The 17,767-nt window shown below is 42.7% G+C and overlaps 1 protein-coding gene across 2 annotated transcripts in view; it reads right to left on the bottom strand.

Moving 5' to 3' along the window:
* Positions 1 to 17,767, bottom strand: part of LRP5 (LDL receptor related protein 5) — a 222,312-nt gene that overhangs the window by 114,547 nt on the left and 89,998 nt on the right. For both annotated transcript variants that reach the window (XM_053261771.1, XM_053261780.1), the window contains exons 6-7: positions 5,428 to 5,824; positions 4,843 to 5,014 (exon numbers count right to left, since the gene is read on the bottom strand). In XM_053261771.1, coding sequence (XP_053117746.1) covers positions 4,843 to 5,014; positions 5,428 to 5,824 — 569 coding nt within the window. The remainder of the gene's footprint in view (positions 1 to 4,842; positions 5,015 to 5,427; positions 5,825 to 17,767) is intronic.

Below are 17,767 nucleotides of genomic sequence, written 5' to 3'. Positions count from 1 at the left end.
TCCCAAATATATCAACTTGTCTGCCCTTCTACTACCATTTTAAATTGACTTTACCCTGCAACTCTTCCTTCTCCGGCCCCATTCTATTCTCTTTCACTTCTCTCTTATACATCTAAAGGTAAAGGTAATGTGTGCCATCAAGTCGAGTGCAAATCTTCTGGAGAAGGGTCATCATTGTATAGGAATCACACTCTGAGCACAGCAATACATTTTCATGACTGTTTATAATGGTTTTCATTTTCATCATACTCTTGTTTCTTGTTCTAAAAATATTAAAAGGACACCACCACCACCCTGGACATGAGAAGCTTGCTTCAGTTTTTAAAAGCTTTACATTTCTAGATGTTCAAAATTACCTCCACAATCATGAAGGGAGCAGTGCAAAACTACAGCAAAAGTATGGGCAAAGATAATCTTTGATTGTGCATAGCACCTCAACAGGGCAGAGTTTGAACAAATTCTGTAACTTTTCAGTTTAAAACAAATCCTTAGAATTTCCTGCTGATAAACATGCAAGTATAATGGGGTAAGAATAGTTCAAATATAGATTTTGGCTGAGATCCAGATTCCTGCTCATGAGGGACAAAGCACTTCCACTTATACCAGGGGTTTCACCGATTTTTCCCCATCCACTAACAAATATCTAGCCCCTTTGCAACCTCTGAAAAACTAATCTAGAGGACTTGAGGACTCTCAGGAACCACATATAATGTGCCATGGGGCTGCAGCTGGGGACAGGAATTGGTAGTACTCCCACATATGTGCAGAGCTTTCACGCAAGTGAGCCTGGATCCCAGCTGATGTCTATGCTCGAGGATTCTTCTTTAAAGCACAAACCATGGGCAAAATGTAGAGGGAACAGATGCGAGAAAGCATTCAGTTTCAGTCATATGAAGTAAACAATTAGTTGTCTTAGTTTTATACTTGTGTAGTAGCTATACTGTTGCACTCCACAGTGGCCCCTTCGTTGTCCTCTAAAAGGTCAGTCTACTCAGCAGTGCTGATGATGATCAATGCATGTTTCTCCTTTGACTGTGGAAAGGCAATTGCATTACTTCTGACATAGCCTCCTCAGGGGCCAAAGGTCAGATTCCTCCTATTCAGGACTCCCAACAGTCACCATCTCCTCCCAGCTCAATTTTTGTGAAATAAAAGTTTATTATTCTATGCCAAAATGAAGAATACAAAATTAATTTTAAGTACAAAAAATGCAACTTGTCTAATAGTTTTTAAAATGTTGGTTAACTATGGATAGCTTGTATACCTTACAAACAACAAAAGTCACTTACAATTTCAATGCAAAAATAGAAAGGTTTGTTTCAATGAACACACACAGTCTAAACACAACTTAAGATTTCAGGACAAAAGGAACCCCCACTTCACTCTTCTTGCTAATACTGTGGTCCTAACATTGTAGAAAGCCAAGTTAAGTTTAAAAGGGCTATACTAATTTGCCTTGCTATTAATATTTTGAGTCAGATGGTCTTTTCATTTATTTATTTTTAAAATTTAAATAGTTTCTATAACAACTCTATTGACATAAAACAATAGTATAATTGTTCCTTAATGAAGACATAGGATGAATTCCAAAAACCTAAATTAATTTGCACTATTTAGAAATCTATGTAAGAGCAACAAATAGCAAAGAAGGAAGTACCTGCTAATTATATTGGGGGAAAGCCTTTCATGCACCTAAGTTATGTAAAGGCCATTATTTCAAACATTGTCAATAATCTAATTAAAGTTACCTGGATATTTGATTTCTAAACAGAAATTAATGTGTTGAAAGCTTTTTCTAGTGATAGAAATAAAAAATATTTTGTATTAGTGACAGAAATACAAAAATAACAGAAAAAATATTTCCTGTTCTGAGTTTACGTGGGCTGGCAGGAGTGGGGAGGAAGAATCAAGTTATATGAAATACCAAGTAAAGTTTGGGGGGGTTGCAGATAGAGGGGGCAGAACTGCAGCCTGACACTAATGACCTGTGTCACACTCCACAGACACTTTTTAGCATCACAGAAGACTTCAGAGAATGTCTGGGCAGAAAGTTTGAATCCTTCAGGAAAACAGCTACAAAGCTGTTCAAATTATAAATGAAGAAGGTAAAAACCCATACTGACATTGCACTTTATGCCTAACTTTTGCCTCAAAGTGATTTGAGTTAGAAACATGTCTAACAACAGGCAAATGGTTCAACAATTTTTAATTATGCAATTATACCTCAGGGTCATTAAGCAAATGCTGAAGAGATAATACCAACAAACCACAAAATTGGTTTTTAAAGAGAATTAGGAACTTCTACACGTGGATGCCAGTGGCTCTTTGCTTCACTCTCTGCTGGAACCTTGTAATCCGTATTAATCTACTGTTTGTTCCTGGAAAGTAGCTTTTTTCGATGAAGTCCTAAATTTGCTTTCAATTCATTTGTGCCATTTACTTTGTGGCAGCTGGGTCTGTTGAGTCAGATATATTATTTCCACAGACACTTTGTGAAATCTGCTATATTTCTCATCTCCCTCCCTTTTCCCCCTGCTCTTTGCACATGCTGCCAAACTAACTTAGCAAAAAGTTTTAAAAGCTGGGAACAATGTTACCACGGGGTGCCAAATTTGCAGTGAAAGCCCCAAAGGCTGTTGTCACGCAAAGTTTGACAAGGCTTGCCAAATGGTTTCTTCAGGATATAAACTGCTTGTGAAGTGACTGAGTCCTTTGTATATACAGCTGAATGCTGCAGATGGGAAGGTCTCTGCCAAGAAAGAGTAACCGCTGTTTTCGCCATGTGAAGTTTTACACACAAATAAGCAACACACTTACTCCTAGGTATACGGCAATATTTTGCTGCTTTGGTAAGGTTCTACCCAGAGAATGATGTGTGTGAGGGTGGGGGGTGGGTTGGAAAATGGAAAGCAGCTAAATATGCAGCATGTAACTAAGTGACTTTTTAAAAAAAAGTATTTTGGTTTACATAAACCTCCAAAGAAAACACAAGACCTGAGAAACATAAAAAGCTAGGAAGTGAACAAAGCTACTAACTAGGCATCCTTAACCTAACTCGACAACACAAAAATTCTAGTTCTTACTATAAACCAGTCCATGTTCCTCAATATACTAGAGCTATTTCTTTCCCCCTGCCACAAGCTGTTGATTTCTATTCAGCACCATTCCAAATATTCTGAGATGTAATAGCATTTTAATTAAAATATTAGGGACTAAAATAATCTCTCTACTTGTTTTACTTCTGGAGTACTATAAATAGGAAACAGCTACCAAAAACACCTCTGTACATGTTCAGACATCCATATTTAGTGAACAGATGTTATTTACACTGCATCTTAAAGTATACTCTTACTAATAAATCTCTAGGTGCTTTATTAGTAGATAATCATCAAAACTGCACTGGTTTGGGGGTCAATTCTAGGAATATGAATGTTTAGGAACAGCATTTCCCTAAAGAGAGGTCATACTTCAGTGGCAGGACACATGCTTTGTCAGTCAAAATAGACAGTATGAGGTCAATCATCTGACACTGTATATGGCAGCTTCATACACTGCATCCCAATCTTTTTCTCTCTTCTAAATGTTGGGGATGGGGGGAGGAATCTACAAAAAGATACAAGTTTTCCTGCACCATTTAGGAAACAGGGTTATTATACCAAATGGTATGAGAAATTAATTGTAATAATGGGTTTTTAGTAAATCTGAACTTTAACTCTGGACATCAAGTTAGAATTCAAGGACTGAAGGTGGTACAGCTTAAGTTTTGGTGGGTTTTTTGGTAGTTAGTAAAAAACCATAATTTGGTAAATATTAAACCTTCCTTCCTTCCGTCCTTCCTTCCTTCCTACACACACACACACACACACACACACACACACTGCATTTAACAGACACTTCTCCTTGTTGTCAAGTTACGCTTTAATGACTAAGCTTTAAAAAAAAAATCCCAAAAGGCATTTAATGGCAAGCTCCTTAAAAAGGCAAACAGTGATGTTCAGAAATGTGGGAAGAGAACTGGTCTTATGGTAGCAAGCATGACTTGTCCCCTTAAGCTAAGCAGGATCCGCCCTGGTTGCATACGAAAGGGAGACTAGAAGTGTGAGCACTGTAAGATATTCCCCTTACAGGATGGAGCCACTCTGGGAAGAGCATCTAGGCTTCAAGTCCCTTCCCTGGCATCTCCAAGATAGGGCTGAGAGAGATTCCTGCCTGCAACCTTGGAGAAGCCGCTGCCAGTCTGTGTAGACAATACTGAGCCAGATGGACCTATGGTCTGACTCAGTATATGGCAGCTTCCTATGTTCCTATGAAATAAGTATTCCTAGATCCAGAGCTGTAAAGGGATTAGAAGATAACCTTTTACTGAACTTACATGTACTGTTTAAAGCTAGCAAAACCTTCAAATTACACAAAACCCTTCCATCAGGTTGAATGAGAAAAACAGTTGAACATATGGGACTACAATATCTGCTGACAACTCAGAACAATATTTGTGTTTTTTAAGAACTTCTCCCAAGTATCAAAGTCTCTAACAATGATTCTAGAATAAGCCAAAAGTCAAACTAAACATACTTTTAAAATAGTTTAGTTCTGATCATTCTTCTATTTCTTGTCTGTGAGCCTGTTAAAATATTTTACATTACCATGACAAAAATTTCAGTTCCTAACCCCACCTCCTATTTACAGGGGTTGGTAACCCTTTCAGAAATTAGTCATGGTGAAAAAATGTAATTGCTAAGGAAAATGGAACTGATATATCCTCAGACCTACATGAGCAATACCCATACTAATCCAGTTAGCTAGTTGCAGAATTATCTGACAAATTCACATTTTTGTATTTACCTCAATTTTGTCAGTCTTTGCATCTCCCCAATACAGTTTGTTTTCTTCAAGATCCAATGCCAAACCATTAGGCCACCCTAGAGAGCTATTCACCAAGACTTTCCTCTCAGATCCATCCAAATAAGCACACTCGATCTTTGGATTTTCACCCCAGTCTGTCCAATACATATAGCTGTTGGAAACAAACAAATAAAATTGCTTTACATATGTATACAAACACACAAATATGCCCTACAAACATATTATTGCAGTTGCAACTTATTAGGAAGCAACTTCCTTCTATTAAAATATAGCATGCTTGGCATTTTAAATGAGGAAGAAGAGAAAATAAATCCCATCATCCACAGGCCATAATGGGCTTTGCTAAATGGTAGGCTTTGATACTTGGCCATTTCAAATGCATTCAATTGTAATAAAAAGTATAGGTTGGAAGAACAACAGTGATTTTAATCAGAAAAGAACAGTGATTTAAACAGAAACTGGCAATTACAGGACTATTCAACAGTTTAAATTTTTATTTTATAACCTATAAAGAGATTCTTTTTTTGTTTTTTGTAACATCCATTAAAGGCTTGCAAGACTCACCCCATCACAGGATTGAGCACTATTGCTCTAGGTTCATCTAGATTTTCTGATATAAGGATCTTTCTCGACGTCCCATTTAATCGTGTAACTTCAATGCGATCAGTACCAGTGTCAGTCCAGTATAGGTTTCTTGCCACCCAGTCTACAGCTATACCATCAGGATGATTGATTTCTGTAGTTACAAGTGTTTGGGCTTCAGATCCATCAAGGAAAGCCCGACGAATGGCTCTGACATCATCATCAGTCCAGTATATATATCCTTCCACAGGATCATAGTCTATTGCAATAGCATGCCTAATATTGTCTATCTGCAGAATAATATCAGTGAAGTCTGGCATGTCCAATGAAATCCTTCGTAAATCTGTTCTTCTAGCAAGCAAAAGCACTTCTTCAGCACCTGGAAAGAGAATCAACAGTAATCAGTACTTTCCACCATATGAGTCTGGCTAGCATTCACCATGCAGAAAGCAATAGGTACAATGGGTAATTTCAGACCTTAACAGGAACTTCGCTAACGGCTTCTGAACCTGGAGGTTCTTTTTAGCTATCATGGCACACCACTCCAAACTGTGGCCACACATATATTTACTTTCAATCACATTTCATAACAATCCCTTGCATGGGATTTGCTCTCTCTCTCTCTCTCTCTTTTTTGGAACTGCCACTACATACTGAGTTGACATTTTTATTGAGCTGTCTACCACAACTCCAAGACCTGAGCAAAATGAAAGGCTCATACTTCGGACATAGAAGTACAACAGTAGTGACAAACCTCTGAAACAAATCTTGATTACTATCATGGATAAAAAGAAAAGCCAATGTCAGTTCTAGACAGTCTGAATAATCAAAGTAAAATACAAATAAGCCAGCCACATTTTCTATTCAGAAGGCTAATCAGTATTCCGTTCTAGAGTGAGTGTGAGTACATATTGCTGGCTATGAGTAAGTTGCACTGATTTTATATTTGGATAATGCTAAATAATCTCTTTTTTCCCTAATACAATTTAATAAAAGATAAGGCCCGAAAGTACAAGAATTACACAGCTGTTTATTGCACAAGGATTGTTGTCTGGTAATAAAATGGCTCAGAGTAAATATGGTCAAATGTATCTCTCTCTAACAAGAACAGTTAATAGTTCTTGTTAGACAAAAAAATAGTTTGTCATTCATGCCAGCACAGGCCATGCATAGTTATTCTGAAAGGCTTTGTACCAATCTTTTTGGGGTGGGGGGGTGGGGGTGGGGGTGGTTTGCAAGAATTTTTGCTTTTATTAGTAATAGAAATAGAACCGGTTACATCTCTCAGATTGCCATAGTCATACATAAATAAGAACAATGAGTTATCCACAGCAAAGAAAGTGAGGAAAAAACCACACAGTAATAATATTTAAGCATACTTAAATAAGTAAAGATAATCAGTAAGAAAAAGAGGGTACATCTAAACAGCTAAATCTAATCGTCAGAGAAAAAAAATGAACCTTAAACCTCACACAGAACACACCCCCTGGACTTAATTGAACGATTCAGAACAAGAATATTCAATGGAGAAGAAGATGAAAACATTAAAACCCTAGTTCTGCCATAAAGAAAAGGTGTATCTATTGTAAATACGAAACCACATATCCAGCAATATTTTGTAATCAAAATTCCTATCTTGTCCCATACAGGTATACAAAACATCATAATAAAGTAAGTGACAAAAATAAGTTAAACCTTCAGAAGTCCTCCTCTTCATTTAACAAACAAAAAGCCAGAGAGATAAATGGAAAGATATTCTTTCATGAAGAAGTAAACTAACTTCAGCCAAAACTGGTCTTTATAACCCACCACTGGGAGAATAGGCAATCAAAGCTATGACACCAAGATCTCTCCCCATACATACATGTAATCCTTCTCAATTTCCTTCTAATATATTAGAATATATTCATTGTTAAATGTCAAATGTTACTTTATTATTATAAACCAAGATCTCTGAACACTTGCAGGGGAAATACTTCACTGAAATATTTTAACATAATATAGAGAGGATTAAGTCAGAGCCTACAGATCAAAACCACCATCCTGTTACAGTTAATTCCAAATAAACCATTCAAATATAAAGTGCAATTGTTTTATATTTATTCCATTTCATAATGGATTTTTTTTTTTTTACAGAATAGTAAAAATACTGGGGAGGGGCCACAGCTCAGTGATAGCACTATGAAGAAGCTAGGTTCAAACCTCTGGCATCTGTGGGTAGTACAAGGCAGCTTCCTATGTTTCCAACAGTGTAAAGATTCAGCCCCAGCACAGCATTCCTCCAGTGCCTGTTGCTGGTGTCTATCTTACATTTCTTTTATAAAAAGAATCATATTTATTGTAAGAATCGTATCTATTTCTTTTGTAAAATAGATCGTATTAATTGTTGCAATATATTGAAAGTCAGCCCTCAACACAGAGGTCATTGGAGGAGGGCACCTCTGCCTTCTGAGGGGAGGTGTGTGGCAAGTGAGGAAGTACCTTTTCAGCCAGAGTGCTCCATCTATGAAACACTCCATCCAAGGATGTTTCCTTAGCACCTACTCCAATATCATGTCATGCTAGTGTCAGGTGAGGACCTTTTTATTTTTCCAGGTCTTTTACACTGCTAACAGGTTACAGCAGTGGCCAGGGCTGCTATTTTATCAATTCCGCTGGAAAGGACGGTGCAGCCTCTTCCTTTCTTCCCCCTTCTGATTATTTGTTTATTTATTTATTTGATTTCTATGCTGCCCTTCCAAAAATGGCTCAGGGCGGTTTACAACAAAATAAAAACAATTAAAATCAATTAACAGTTAAAATAAAAAACTATAAAAACAATATAAATCCAATTAACAATTAAAACAGTTTTGAAACCCTGGAGAACCAGGCCAAACATTTACAGTTTAAATACCCTGGAGGGCCAAGCTGAACAGATATGTCTTAAAGGCTCTCCTGAAGGCCAATAATGAATACAGATTACGGATTTCCACGGGGAGTGCACTCCACAGCCCAGGAGCAGCTACAGAGAAGGCCTGCCTTTGAGTTGCCACCAGACGTACCAGTGGTAACTGGAGACAGACTTTCTCAGTTGACCTTAATGTACGGTAGGGATCGTGTAGAAGGTGCTCTCTAAAGTAACCCAGACCTAAGCTGTTCAGGGCTTTAAAGGTTTAAATAACCAGCACTTTGTATTTTGCCCAGAAACATATCGGCAGCCAGTACAACTGTTTTAAAACAGGCATAATATGGTCTCTCTGGGTTGCCAGAGAGACCAATCTGGCTGTCGCATTTTGAACTAACGGAAGTTTCCAAATTACGGACAAAGGCAGACCCACATAGAGCACACTGCAATAGTCAAGCCTGGAGGTTACCAGCAGATGAACCACTGTTTTGAGGTCATCCTCTTCAAGGAATAGATGCAGCTGTCGAATCAGCTGAAGCTGATAGAAAGTACTCCTGGCCATAGCCTCCACCTGAGATACCAGGGTGAGGCCCGGGTCCAGGAGTACTCCCAAGCTCCATACCTGCTCCTTCCAGGAGAGTGTTATCCCATCCAGCACAGGATGATCTAACTTATCCCTTAAATTCTGAGGCCCTACAAAGAGCACCTCCATCTTTCTTGGGTTAAGATTCAATTTGTTATCCCTCATCCAGCCCATTACTACCTGTAGGCAGGCATTTAAGGAATGAATGCCATTTCCTGATGATGAAGATGAAAAGGAGAAATAGATTTGGGTGTCATCGGCATACTGATAATACCCAGCACCAAAACTCCTGATTATCTCACCCAGTGGTTTCATGTAGATATTAAAAAGCATTGGTGACATAATGGAGCCCTGAGGGACTCCATATAACAGTGCCTGTTTTGAGGAGCAACTGTCACCAAGCTCCACCATCTGGAATCTACACAAGAGATAGGAGTGGAACCACTGCAAAAGCAGTGCCCTCTATTCCCAACTCTCCCAGGCAATCCAGAAGGATACCATGGTCGATGGTATCCAACTCTGCCTAGAGATCCAGAAGAACCAGCAGAGTCACACTCCCTCTGTTGATTCCCTGGTCAGGGTGGATTTGATTTAAATCAGTTTGATTTAAATCAAATCCACCCTGTCCCTGGTAGAGGTCATCCCTCAGGTCGACCATGAAATGTAGGTCCAACAAACAGAAGTACTTTTTCACACTACACATAATCAACTTGTGGTGTTGTCTACTAGTTTGGATGGCTTTAAGAGGGGTTTGGATAACTCCATGGACGAGAGGTCTATCAACAGCTACTAGTCGGAGGGCTATAGGACCTCCAGCCTCAAAGGCAGAATGCCTCTGAATACCAGTTGCAGAGGAGTAACAGCAGGAGAGAGGGCATGTGCTCAACTCCTGCCGGTAGGCTTCCAGTGGCATCTGGTGGGCCACTGTGTGAAACAGGATTGTGGACTAGATGGGCCTTGGGCCTGATCCAACAGAGCTGTTCTTATATTCTTAATGCTGTCTCAATCCCATAGCCAGCTCTAAAGCCAATTTAAATGGGTCTAGATAACCAGCTTCTTCCAAAACCACCTGGAGCTGGTCAGCCACCACCCTCTCAATCACCTTGCCCAACCAAGGGAGACTAGAGACTGGCCTATATATAGCTATCCATCGCTAAGGGGTCCAGGGAAGGTTTCTTAAGAAGCGGTCTAACCATTGCCTCCTTCAAAAAAAGGAGGTACCCTACCCTCAGAAGTCACAGATTGAAAGTGATCCAATCTAATACTGCAAGAGGGATTGCTGGACACCCCCTTCATTGACCCTGCAGAAATAGTGGAGTCCAAGTCGGCCCGAATACAGGAAATTTTGTCCACAAAGAACCCACTAAAAGATTTAGACCCAGCATTCCTGCTTTTGTAAACCTGAGGCAAGAGAAGTAAGTTTTGTTTGATCAAACCCATCAAAGTAAGTTGTGGGGTAGGGGAGAGAAGAAGAGAGGACACAGAGGGTCAAGAGACAGGGAGCTAACTTCACATGAAAGAGAAGCCCTTCCCCATGGCTATTCCTATCTTGCCCCAATATCTCCTGTTGGATTCTGAACTAAGACAACATGGCAGCAGCAGGACAAAGAACACAGGCCTAATTACTAAGCGAAGAAATGTACATAACACTCTGTATAATGTAATGCAGGGATGGGTAATTTATAGTCTACATACCAGATGCAGGCTGCCAACTCCCTTTTACAGCCCCTGGGCTGGCGGGAGCCATCACTCTGTGCTCTGCCTGCAATATCCCCTGCAGGGCATGGCAGCTGACTGTGGCATTTCCACCTAAGCTCTGCAAAGTTGTGTATAATGTCATAACTTTGAGAAAAGTCCAGGTGGCTCAGCCAAAATGACAACAGGCACCACTGTTGCCATGACAGAGAGACATCGAGGCCTCAGAATGGGAAACAAAATTGCACAGAATGGCTTAATGGAATACTGCAAAACAGCTTCTCTAAAAAGAAGTTATACAATGACATGCCTTATGCTAAAACGTTCAAAGAATGTGTGAACCTCCTTCTTAAAAAATCTTATTGGGGAGGGAATATTTATTTAAATGTAGACAATAAATGCCAGAATGCATGGATATCTGTTTAAGCTCACAGTGGACTAGACAGGTGGTGCTTAATCTAATCAACGAGAGGAAGCAGAGCCAGGATTGCTAGACTGGTGCAAATTAAGAACTGGAAAGGGTAAACATGTGTGTACAGACAGCAAGGGGACAGTTCAGAGCTTCTGATATGTTTAAATCCAACCTTATAGAATAGAGAGACAATATATTCTAATGTTAATTATCTGACTGGACATATTTTAAGTTCAGCCGTACTGAGAAGTGATGTATTCTCTCTCTCTCTCTCTCATTCAAGATGTGACAAGACAGCTTGATCAGTGAGCCTATTGAACCACTCACCCAAACGGCACTGCTATACACCTTTGGCAAGTGGTTCACTGCATGGCTGGTTTGTGTAGCTCAAACCAGGCCTCATTTAATTATGATGCAGAACAATTTTATTTTTTTTAAGACCTGTCTCCTTTACCCAGTCTGGCGAGGCTTATCAGGTCCGGCCTCAGACCAGGGACAGGGAGGGGGTTGAGCGTCACCCTGTGCCTCCTCCATCCCAGGCTGCTTGCTCCCTATGTCTGCCGCTCTCCAGGGGCCTCTGACACTCTCCACCAGCCAGCCTCTCATCCCCGGCTGGCTCCTTATGCCTCCTCACAGGCTGTGCATCGCCCTCCCCCAATTACAGGGCCAACGCCCCTCTTTTTTACCTGTAATTAACTACCCTTTACAGCTGTTGCCAATGTCTCTCCCCCTTCTCAGACCGCCTCCCTTTGGGAGGCATGCTGCTGATGTTATCATCATACACCTCCCCTTTGGCCTTATCAGGGCTCTGCTTCTCCTCCACTTGAGCTGAGTCCCTGCCCATTGGCAGTCTTTCCTCAGTCTAGCAGTGTGCCCGAACCGGTCCGGCGGCCATTCCAAAGAATGGCCGAACTGCTGGACCGGTCCGGCCCTGCCTGGTTCGGGTCCGGGTGGGGGGTATGCCTTTAAGGGCGGGAGGGCTTGCTTAGCCCTCCCGCCTCCTTGCCCCCGCCAGCGCCCGTATTGAACAGTATAGGGGCGCTGGAAACCAGCCGCCCCCCCCCCCACCGCCGCGGCGGCGAAATAACCCCCAAAGCCAGCCAGCCAGCCAGCCCTCCCTCCCTCCCAGCTAGCTGCCCTCCCACCCACCCACCCGCTCGCTCACCCGCTCGCACACTGGATAAGAAACGAGAGGAGCTCCGGCACAGAGCTCCTCTCGTTCGGAAGGCCTCCTGCAGAATGGCGGCTTGCGCACGCGCGCATGTGCGCGCCGCAAAGCACGCCGTTCTCCGGAGGCCCGGTCTACCCGCCGGGAAAGGGCCGGGTAGACCGGGCCTCCGATCGCTGAGTAGACCGGGCCTCCGATCGCCGGAGGCCCGGTCTACCCGGCCCTTTCCCGCCGGGTAGACCGGGCCTCCGATCGCTGAGTAGACCGGGCCTCCGATCGCCGGAGGCCCGGTCTACCCAGCGATCGGAGGCCCGGTCTACCCGGCCCTTTCCCGGCGGGTAGACCGGGCCTCCGGAGAACGGCGTGCTTTGCGGCGCGCGCATGCATGCACGCGCAAGCCACCATTCTGCAGGAGGCCTTCCGAACGAGAGGAGCTCTGTGCCGGAGCTCCTCTCGTTTCTTATCCAGTGAGCGAGCGGGTGAGCGAGCAGGCAGGTGGGTGGGTGGGAGGGCAGCTAGCTGGGAGGGAGGGAGGGCTGGCTGGCTGGCTGGCTTTGGGGGTTATTTCGCCGCGGCGGCGGGGGGGGGGCGGCTGGTTTCCAGCGCCCCTATACTGTTCAATACGGGCGCTGGCGGGGGCAAGGAGGCGGGAGGGCTAAGCAAGCCCTCCCCGCCCTAAGAACAAGGCCCCCCTCACGGTGCCGGTCCAGACTTCTCCGGACCGTGCACATCACTACCTCAGTCTCTCCCGGCTGCCACCCATCCTTGTCACCTTGGGCCCTCTCACCACTCCCTGTCCTCGGAGGTATGGACAGCCAGCCTCAACAGACAACCCTGAATAAAGTAAGATTCCACACCACCCATTCCTTGTTTAAACTATGTTGCCCACATTGATATGTGCAGCATTAGCACACCAGGAATCCATTACCCGCAAATACACCACACTGTTGTGCTAATCCAGTTTAAATGAAACACCAACCTTGCACTGATAAAATGTTTGTGTTTTTAAATACAGCTGATCTCATGTTTAAAATTACCCACAATATAGGGCCTTCCATTGCAAAGGACACAAAAGAATGAATCTAAATAATAATGCACTTCATGTACCCATGATCAGCAGAACTCAAAGATCAAGAGTCAAGACACAATGCATAACTCTCTGAGGCAAGAAAGCTGACTGCAGGTTTGATCATTACAGATCCCTTCACAGAGCTATTTTATTAGAAACTCAACAGTAAAATTAGGCTGAGAGCAAACAACTTGGCAACCCTGTGAGTTTCATGACAAAGTGGGGAATTTAACTCAGCACTCTGTGGTCCAAGTAAAAACTATCAACTACATCACACCAACTCTTCTCTAGCAACACAACTATTAGAGTGTTCACATCCTGCTGGAGGATGCTGGAGAGAAGAAATAAGGAATCTGTGCATATATCCTAATAGTTTTTCTGATTGTGAAGACACCTTCCATAAACATACATCCCAACACCACCTTCACTCAATCTCTCCAGCTTCTTTTCCACTATGAATGCAGTATGCATGAGAGGGATTTCTTGTCTATTTTAAACAGAGGTCTTCCTTCTTGACTGTGGACAGTCCCACACTCCTCCTCCATCATCTTTCTTACTTTAGCACCTACAACCATCATCTCACATGCAGGATTACAGACATTTGTGTGTGTGTGAGCACACACACAACCCTTCACTGAGGCACGGAACCCACATGAAGCACCATGCAATCTGCAGGTCAGGTTATGACTGGGTGAGGAAGCAAGTGATGGATCCATACAGTGGTTAAGTACAATGCTGGATTCAATGCAATTGGGCTGTCAGGTTCTTACCTCCATGGGAGAAAGGTTTTCTGTGACAGAGACCATAGCGGGGCCACCGACCAGCCAGATAAATCCCCAGAAGATCAGAGGATACAGGACAGGAGAGCCGAGGTGGGCAGGACCCAGCATACCTCAGCCTGGAGGCAAAGGAGAGTGTGGCATTTTCCCCTGACAACCTTGATGATGTTGCTGGCCAAGCGCCGAAGGAGGGGAGGAGCTCAGCTGAGTCAGGGTGGGAGTGGAGGATCTGGGCGCGGGAAGGAACACCTCAGTGGGGGGGAAATGGCACAAGCACAGGGAATGGGTAAATAAAGGACTGGAGGCAGTGTTCCCTCTTTTTTCATCAGTGAGTGGAATGAGTTTTGTTCTGGGTGACAGTATCAAGGCAGTGTGTGCACATGTGCATTATTATGTGCTACTATGGATACCACACACAAAATATGGAAGGAAAAGGTGTACTTTACAATTCTATTTATCTGTCTTCTGTTTTCAAAGCAACTGTATTTGCCATTAGTGGTTCATTGGTGGTTAAAAGTGGCCTATAAAAATAATAATATACAAATAAAACTAGTCTAGGTTTTATTTAAGTTTGAGTTCATCCCTGCTTTCTTACTCTTATCCTGTGAAATGTTTTTACCTCCCCCCACTCATTCCGCCACTTACATTAGCAGAAACTTGCCTGATCCCTCCTCACGGTGGCCTTGCCCCGGTGCTGAGAAAGCTCTCAGCTGCTGGGAGCTGTTGGTAGCCGCCACCGCCGCCTCCTCCATCCTCCTCTGCCTCCGTCTGCAGATCTCAATGGAATCCTCAAGAGGAAGGACTTTGGATTCTCCCAAGGAGACTTCTGATGATATCTGCGGCCAGGGCTGGAGGAAAAGGAGGCTCGGGGAGGGGGAGGGGGAGGAAGGAAGAGGTGGCAGCAGAGGCAGCCCAGCTGGGGAGAGGGGGAAACTGGGACCTTGGCAAGCAGTTGGGAGGCAGCGGTGGGAGTAGCAGTGCAGCAAGACTGTGTAACTACTAGAAACAGCTGTGGGGGGGGCTGACATTTTGTGCGTGTGTGAGCACCTTAGAGGGAACAGTGATTGTAGGGACCATAATGGCAGGTCTAGGGCAGGACGTCTGGCCCGTTTGCCCCTATTTAGGGTGGCAGTGGCCAATAATGAGGCAAAGTGGTCTGAGGGAAAGATCTCAGTCCTTGGAGAGAGGCCAGGTCCATTGAGGAGAACAGCCTGGCAGGTGTGACAGTGGGTGACGTTAACCCTGCCCCCACTACTGAGGTCCTGTCCTGAAAGAGGGTGACCCCAGGGGTATGGCAGCTCTCACAAGGGCACATTCAGAAATCTCTCTAGAAAAACTAGAGAGAACCCTTTTGAAAGCAGCACTTGCTACTGGGCTGTCTACTCTTGGGGAATTGCTGAAGTACAAATACAAATCTTCCAACAACACAATGTTACTAGTGTCACAACACATACTAATGGGAGTTTCCCAGTGTTGTTTAAAAGCCTATAAAATGCCAAAAACCTGAAGAATGAGGCTGGAGGGGTGTGTGTGTGTGTGTGTGTGTGTGTGTGTGTGTGTGTGATTTTTTAAAAAATTAACACCCTAATAACTTTCATCTGAGAACACACACACAGAGGTAGGACACATAGCTGCAAGAAGAGGTTTGGCAACTACAAACCAGTCAATTCCAATTAGCATTTACCACATTTCTCCAAGAACTACAGAGCAGTAAGGTTTTGTCAAGAGATTCTTTGATGCCTTAACCACACTGAAGGACTGCTGAGTTACAAGGCAGAGTTGACAAACTGCCTACCAAGAGCGGCGAACAGCAACACCAGAATGTTTATTATTTATTATATCACCCCAAACTTGCATCTCTGGGCAGTTTACAACAATGTTGCCTTTATTCAGATCCTACCCTTTCTGTTCCAACTAGCCTGTTGTGCTAAACACACGCCGAGAGCATGAAATGGACAAAACAACATTTGCAATGCTCCTCTACCAAAAGGTTTCTGAAACACAGAGTATATACACAACAGTATGCACACACAGAAAGACAAGAAGTGCCAAGGGTCATCCACTCCCAATTTAACTCTGTAAGAAGTGCACATCTGGGGCCTGACTCATCCTGAACTCAGACAGCGGGGCCTAGCTGCTGTTGCTCTGACCTCTGCTCTCTAAGGCAGGAAGGGCTGGACATGCCATCTCCAGTGATAGCAAGGCAAAGCACTGGGCAGGCTACCCTTACAAGAGGAGGGCACTGCTTCCTTAATCAAGAATCCATTTCCAAAGTTTCCCATGCAATACAAAGCACAGCAGAAACTGCAGGGTTTTATTTGCGCATTTCAGACAGGGATGACCATTTTAATTTAAATGCTTCTCTCTAGCATTTTGCAGTATTACAGACTTTTAGCTCCATTACTACAGTCAGTTATTACAGACTTTTAGCTCCATTGCCTTCACTTCTCACCAACTGGTAATTCTTCCACAAGTCCATGACCCATCAATGGACCCCAAAACATAACGTGATACATGTTTCTCATTCCTTAAGTACTGCATATTTTATACTCATCTTCAAAGAGTGTGTGGGCTAACTAAACAGGTTTCAAAGGTTTCATCCTGTGCTCAATCAAGAAAGATCACATGACTATGAACCCTCTTTGAACACAGCAACTGTTGTGAAGAATGGGCCACCCTGGGTCTTTTTGTGAAGGTGTTGGATATAAATCTTTTAAATAAACACTGGGCAAACGAAAGGCTTCAGCCCCATTTTCAGATCACAAACGTAATCAGTTGTAGGCAACACTGGAAAAAATGTTCAAATTCCCTGACTCTCCGGAATTTTCCATCTGACTTGAAGACAACTGGAAGACATTCGAAGGCCATATAATTTAGCCCTTATGATCTAGGGTAAAATTCACTACCTATAAACATAGCACCTAAAGTGTTAGCTCATATCACATCTAGATGGAGGCAGCCAGACAGTTCTCACATGATATACAGAATAGCCAATCCCCCAAACTCTGGGTTCACCAGCATACTCTGACAGAAAATCTGCTGCAGATGGAAAATCCCTTCCTCAGCCAAAGTCTAGTTTAAAGGCAATGTGTCTGCTCTCACTATTTAAAATAAAATTCTATAGCAACTATTTGCCAACAAAAATACAGAAAGGAATGTATAAACAACAGCACATGATTGCTCATTTAAGCAAGAAATTTTTTTAATTCAATTCCTTAATTATAAAAGAAAAACAAGAAACTAGGTTTTTTAAAGATTTTCTGCACTGAAGTAGGAGACAAAATAAAACAAAACTACATAAAGCCTTTTCCTTTGCAAACCACTTCCCTAAATAGTCTGATTTTCAGTTTTCCCTCTCTATTTCAAAAACGCCAGCTATCTTGTCATACAAGTCTATACTTCTTAACAAGATGCATTTAGAAACACCTGCTAACTGTAAACAAATTTGAAAGGAAAAACAACCCACAGAATACAAGTGTTGGTCCACTTATCCTCAATCCCCAAACACTATATATTCTCATTTTGTAGTATAAGCTAGAATCCATGCACAAAGCAGAGAAGTGGGGGAGTGTACATCTATAGCCAAGGTAAAAATTCTCTAATTCTCTCTAAAATTCCCTCTAATTAATTCTAAATGCTCACATTAGGTGTTGTCCGAGACTGTTTTGTGCTGCTGTTATTAAAAATTCATGTTTCAGCTCTGAAAATGGCAGCTGCATTTTATTTGCAAAA

The sequence above is a fragment of the Hemicordylus capensis genome, chromosome 1 (genome assembly GCF_027244095.1).
Source record: "Hemicordylus capensis ecotype Gifberg chromosome 1, rHemCap1.1.pri, whole genome shotgun sequence".
Classification (NCBI taxonomy): domain Eukaryota; kingdom Metazoa; phylum Chordata; class Lepidosauria; order Squamata; family Cordylidae; genus Hemicordylus; species Hemicordylus capensis.
Note: the sequence above shows the minus strand (reverse complement) of the source record. Positions and strands in the feature narration are given on the sequence as shown.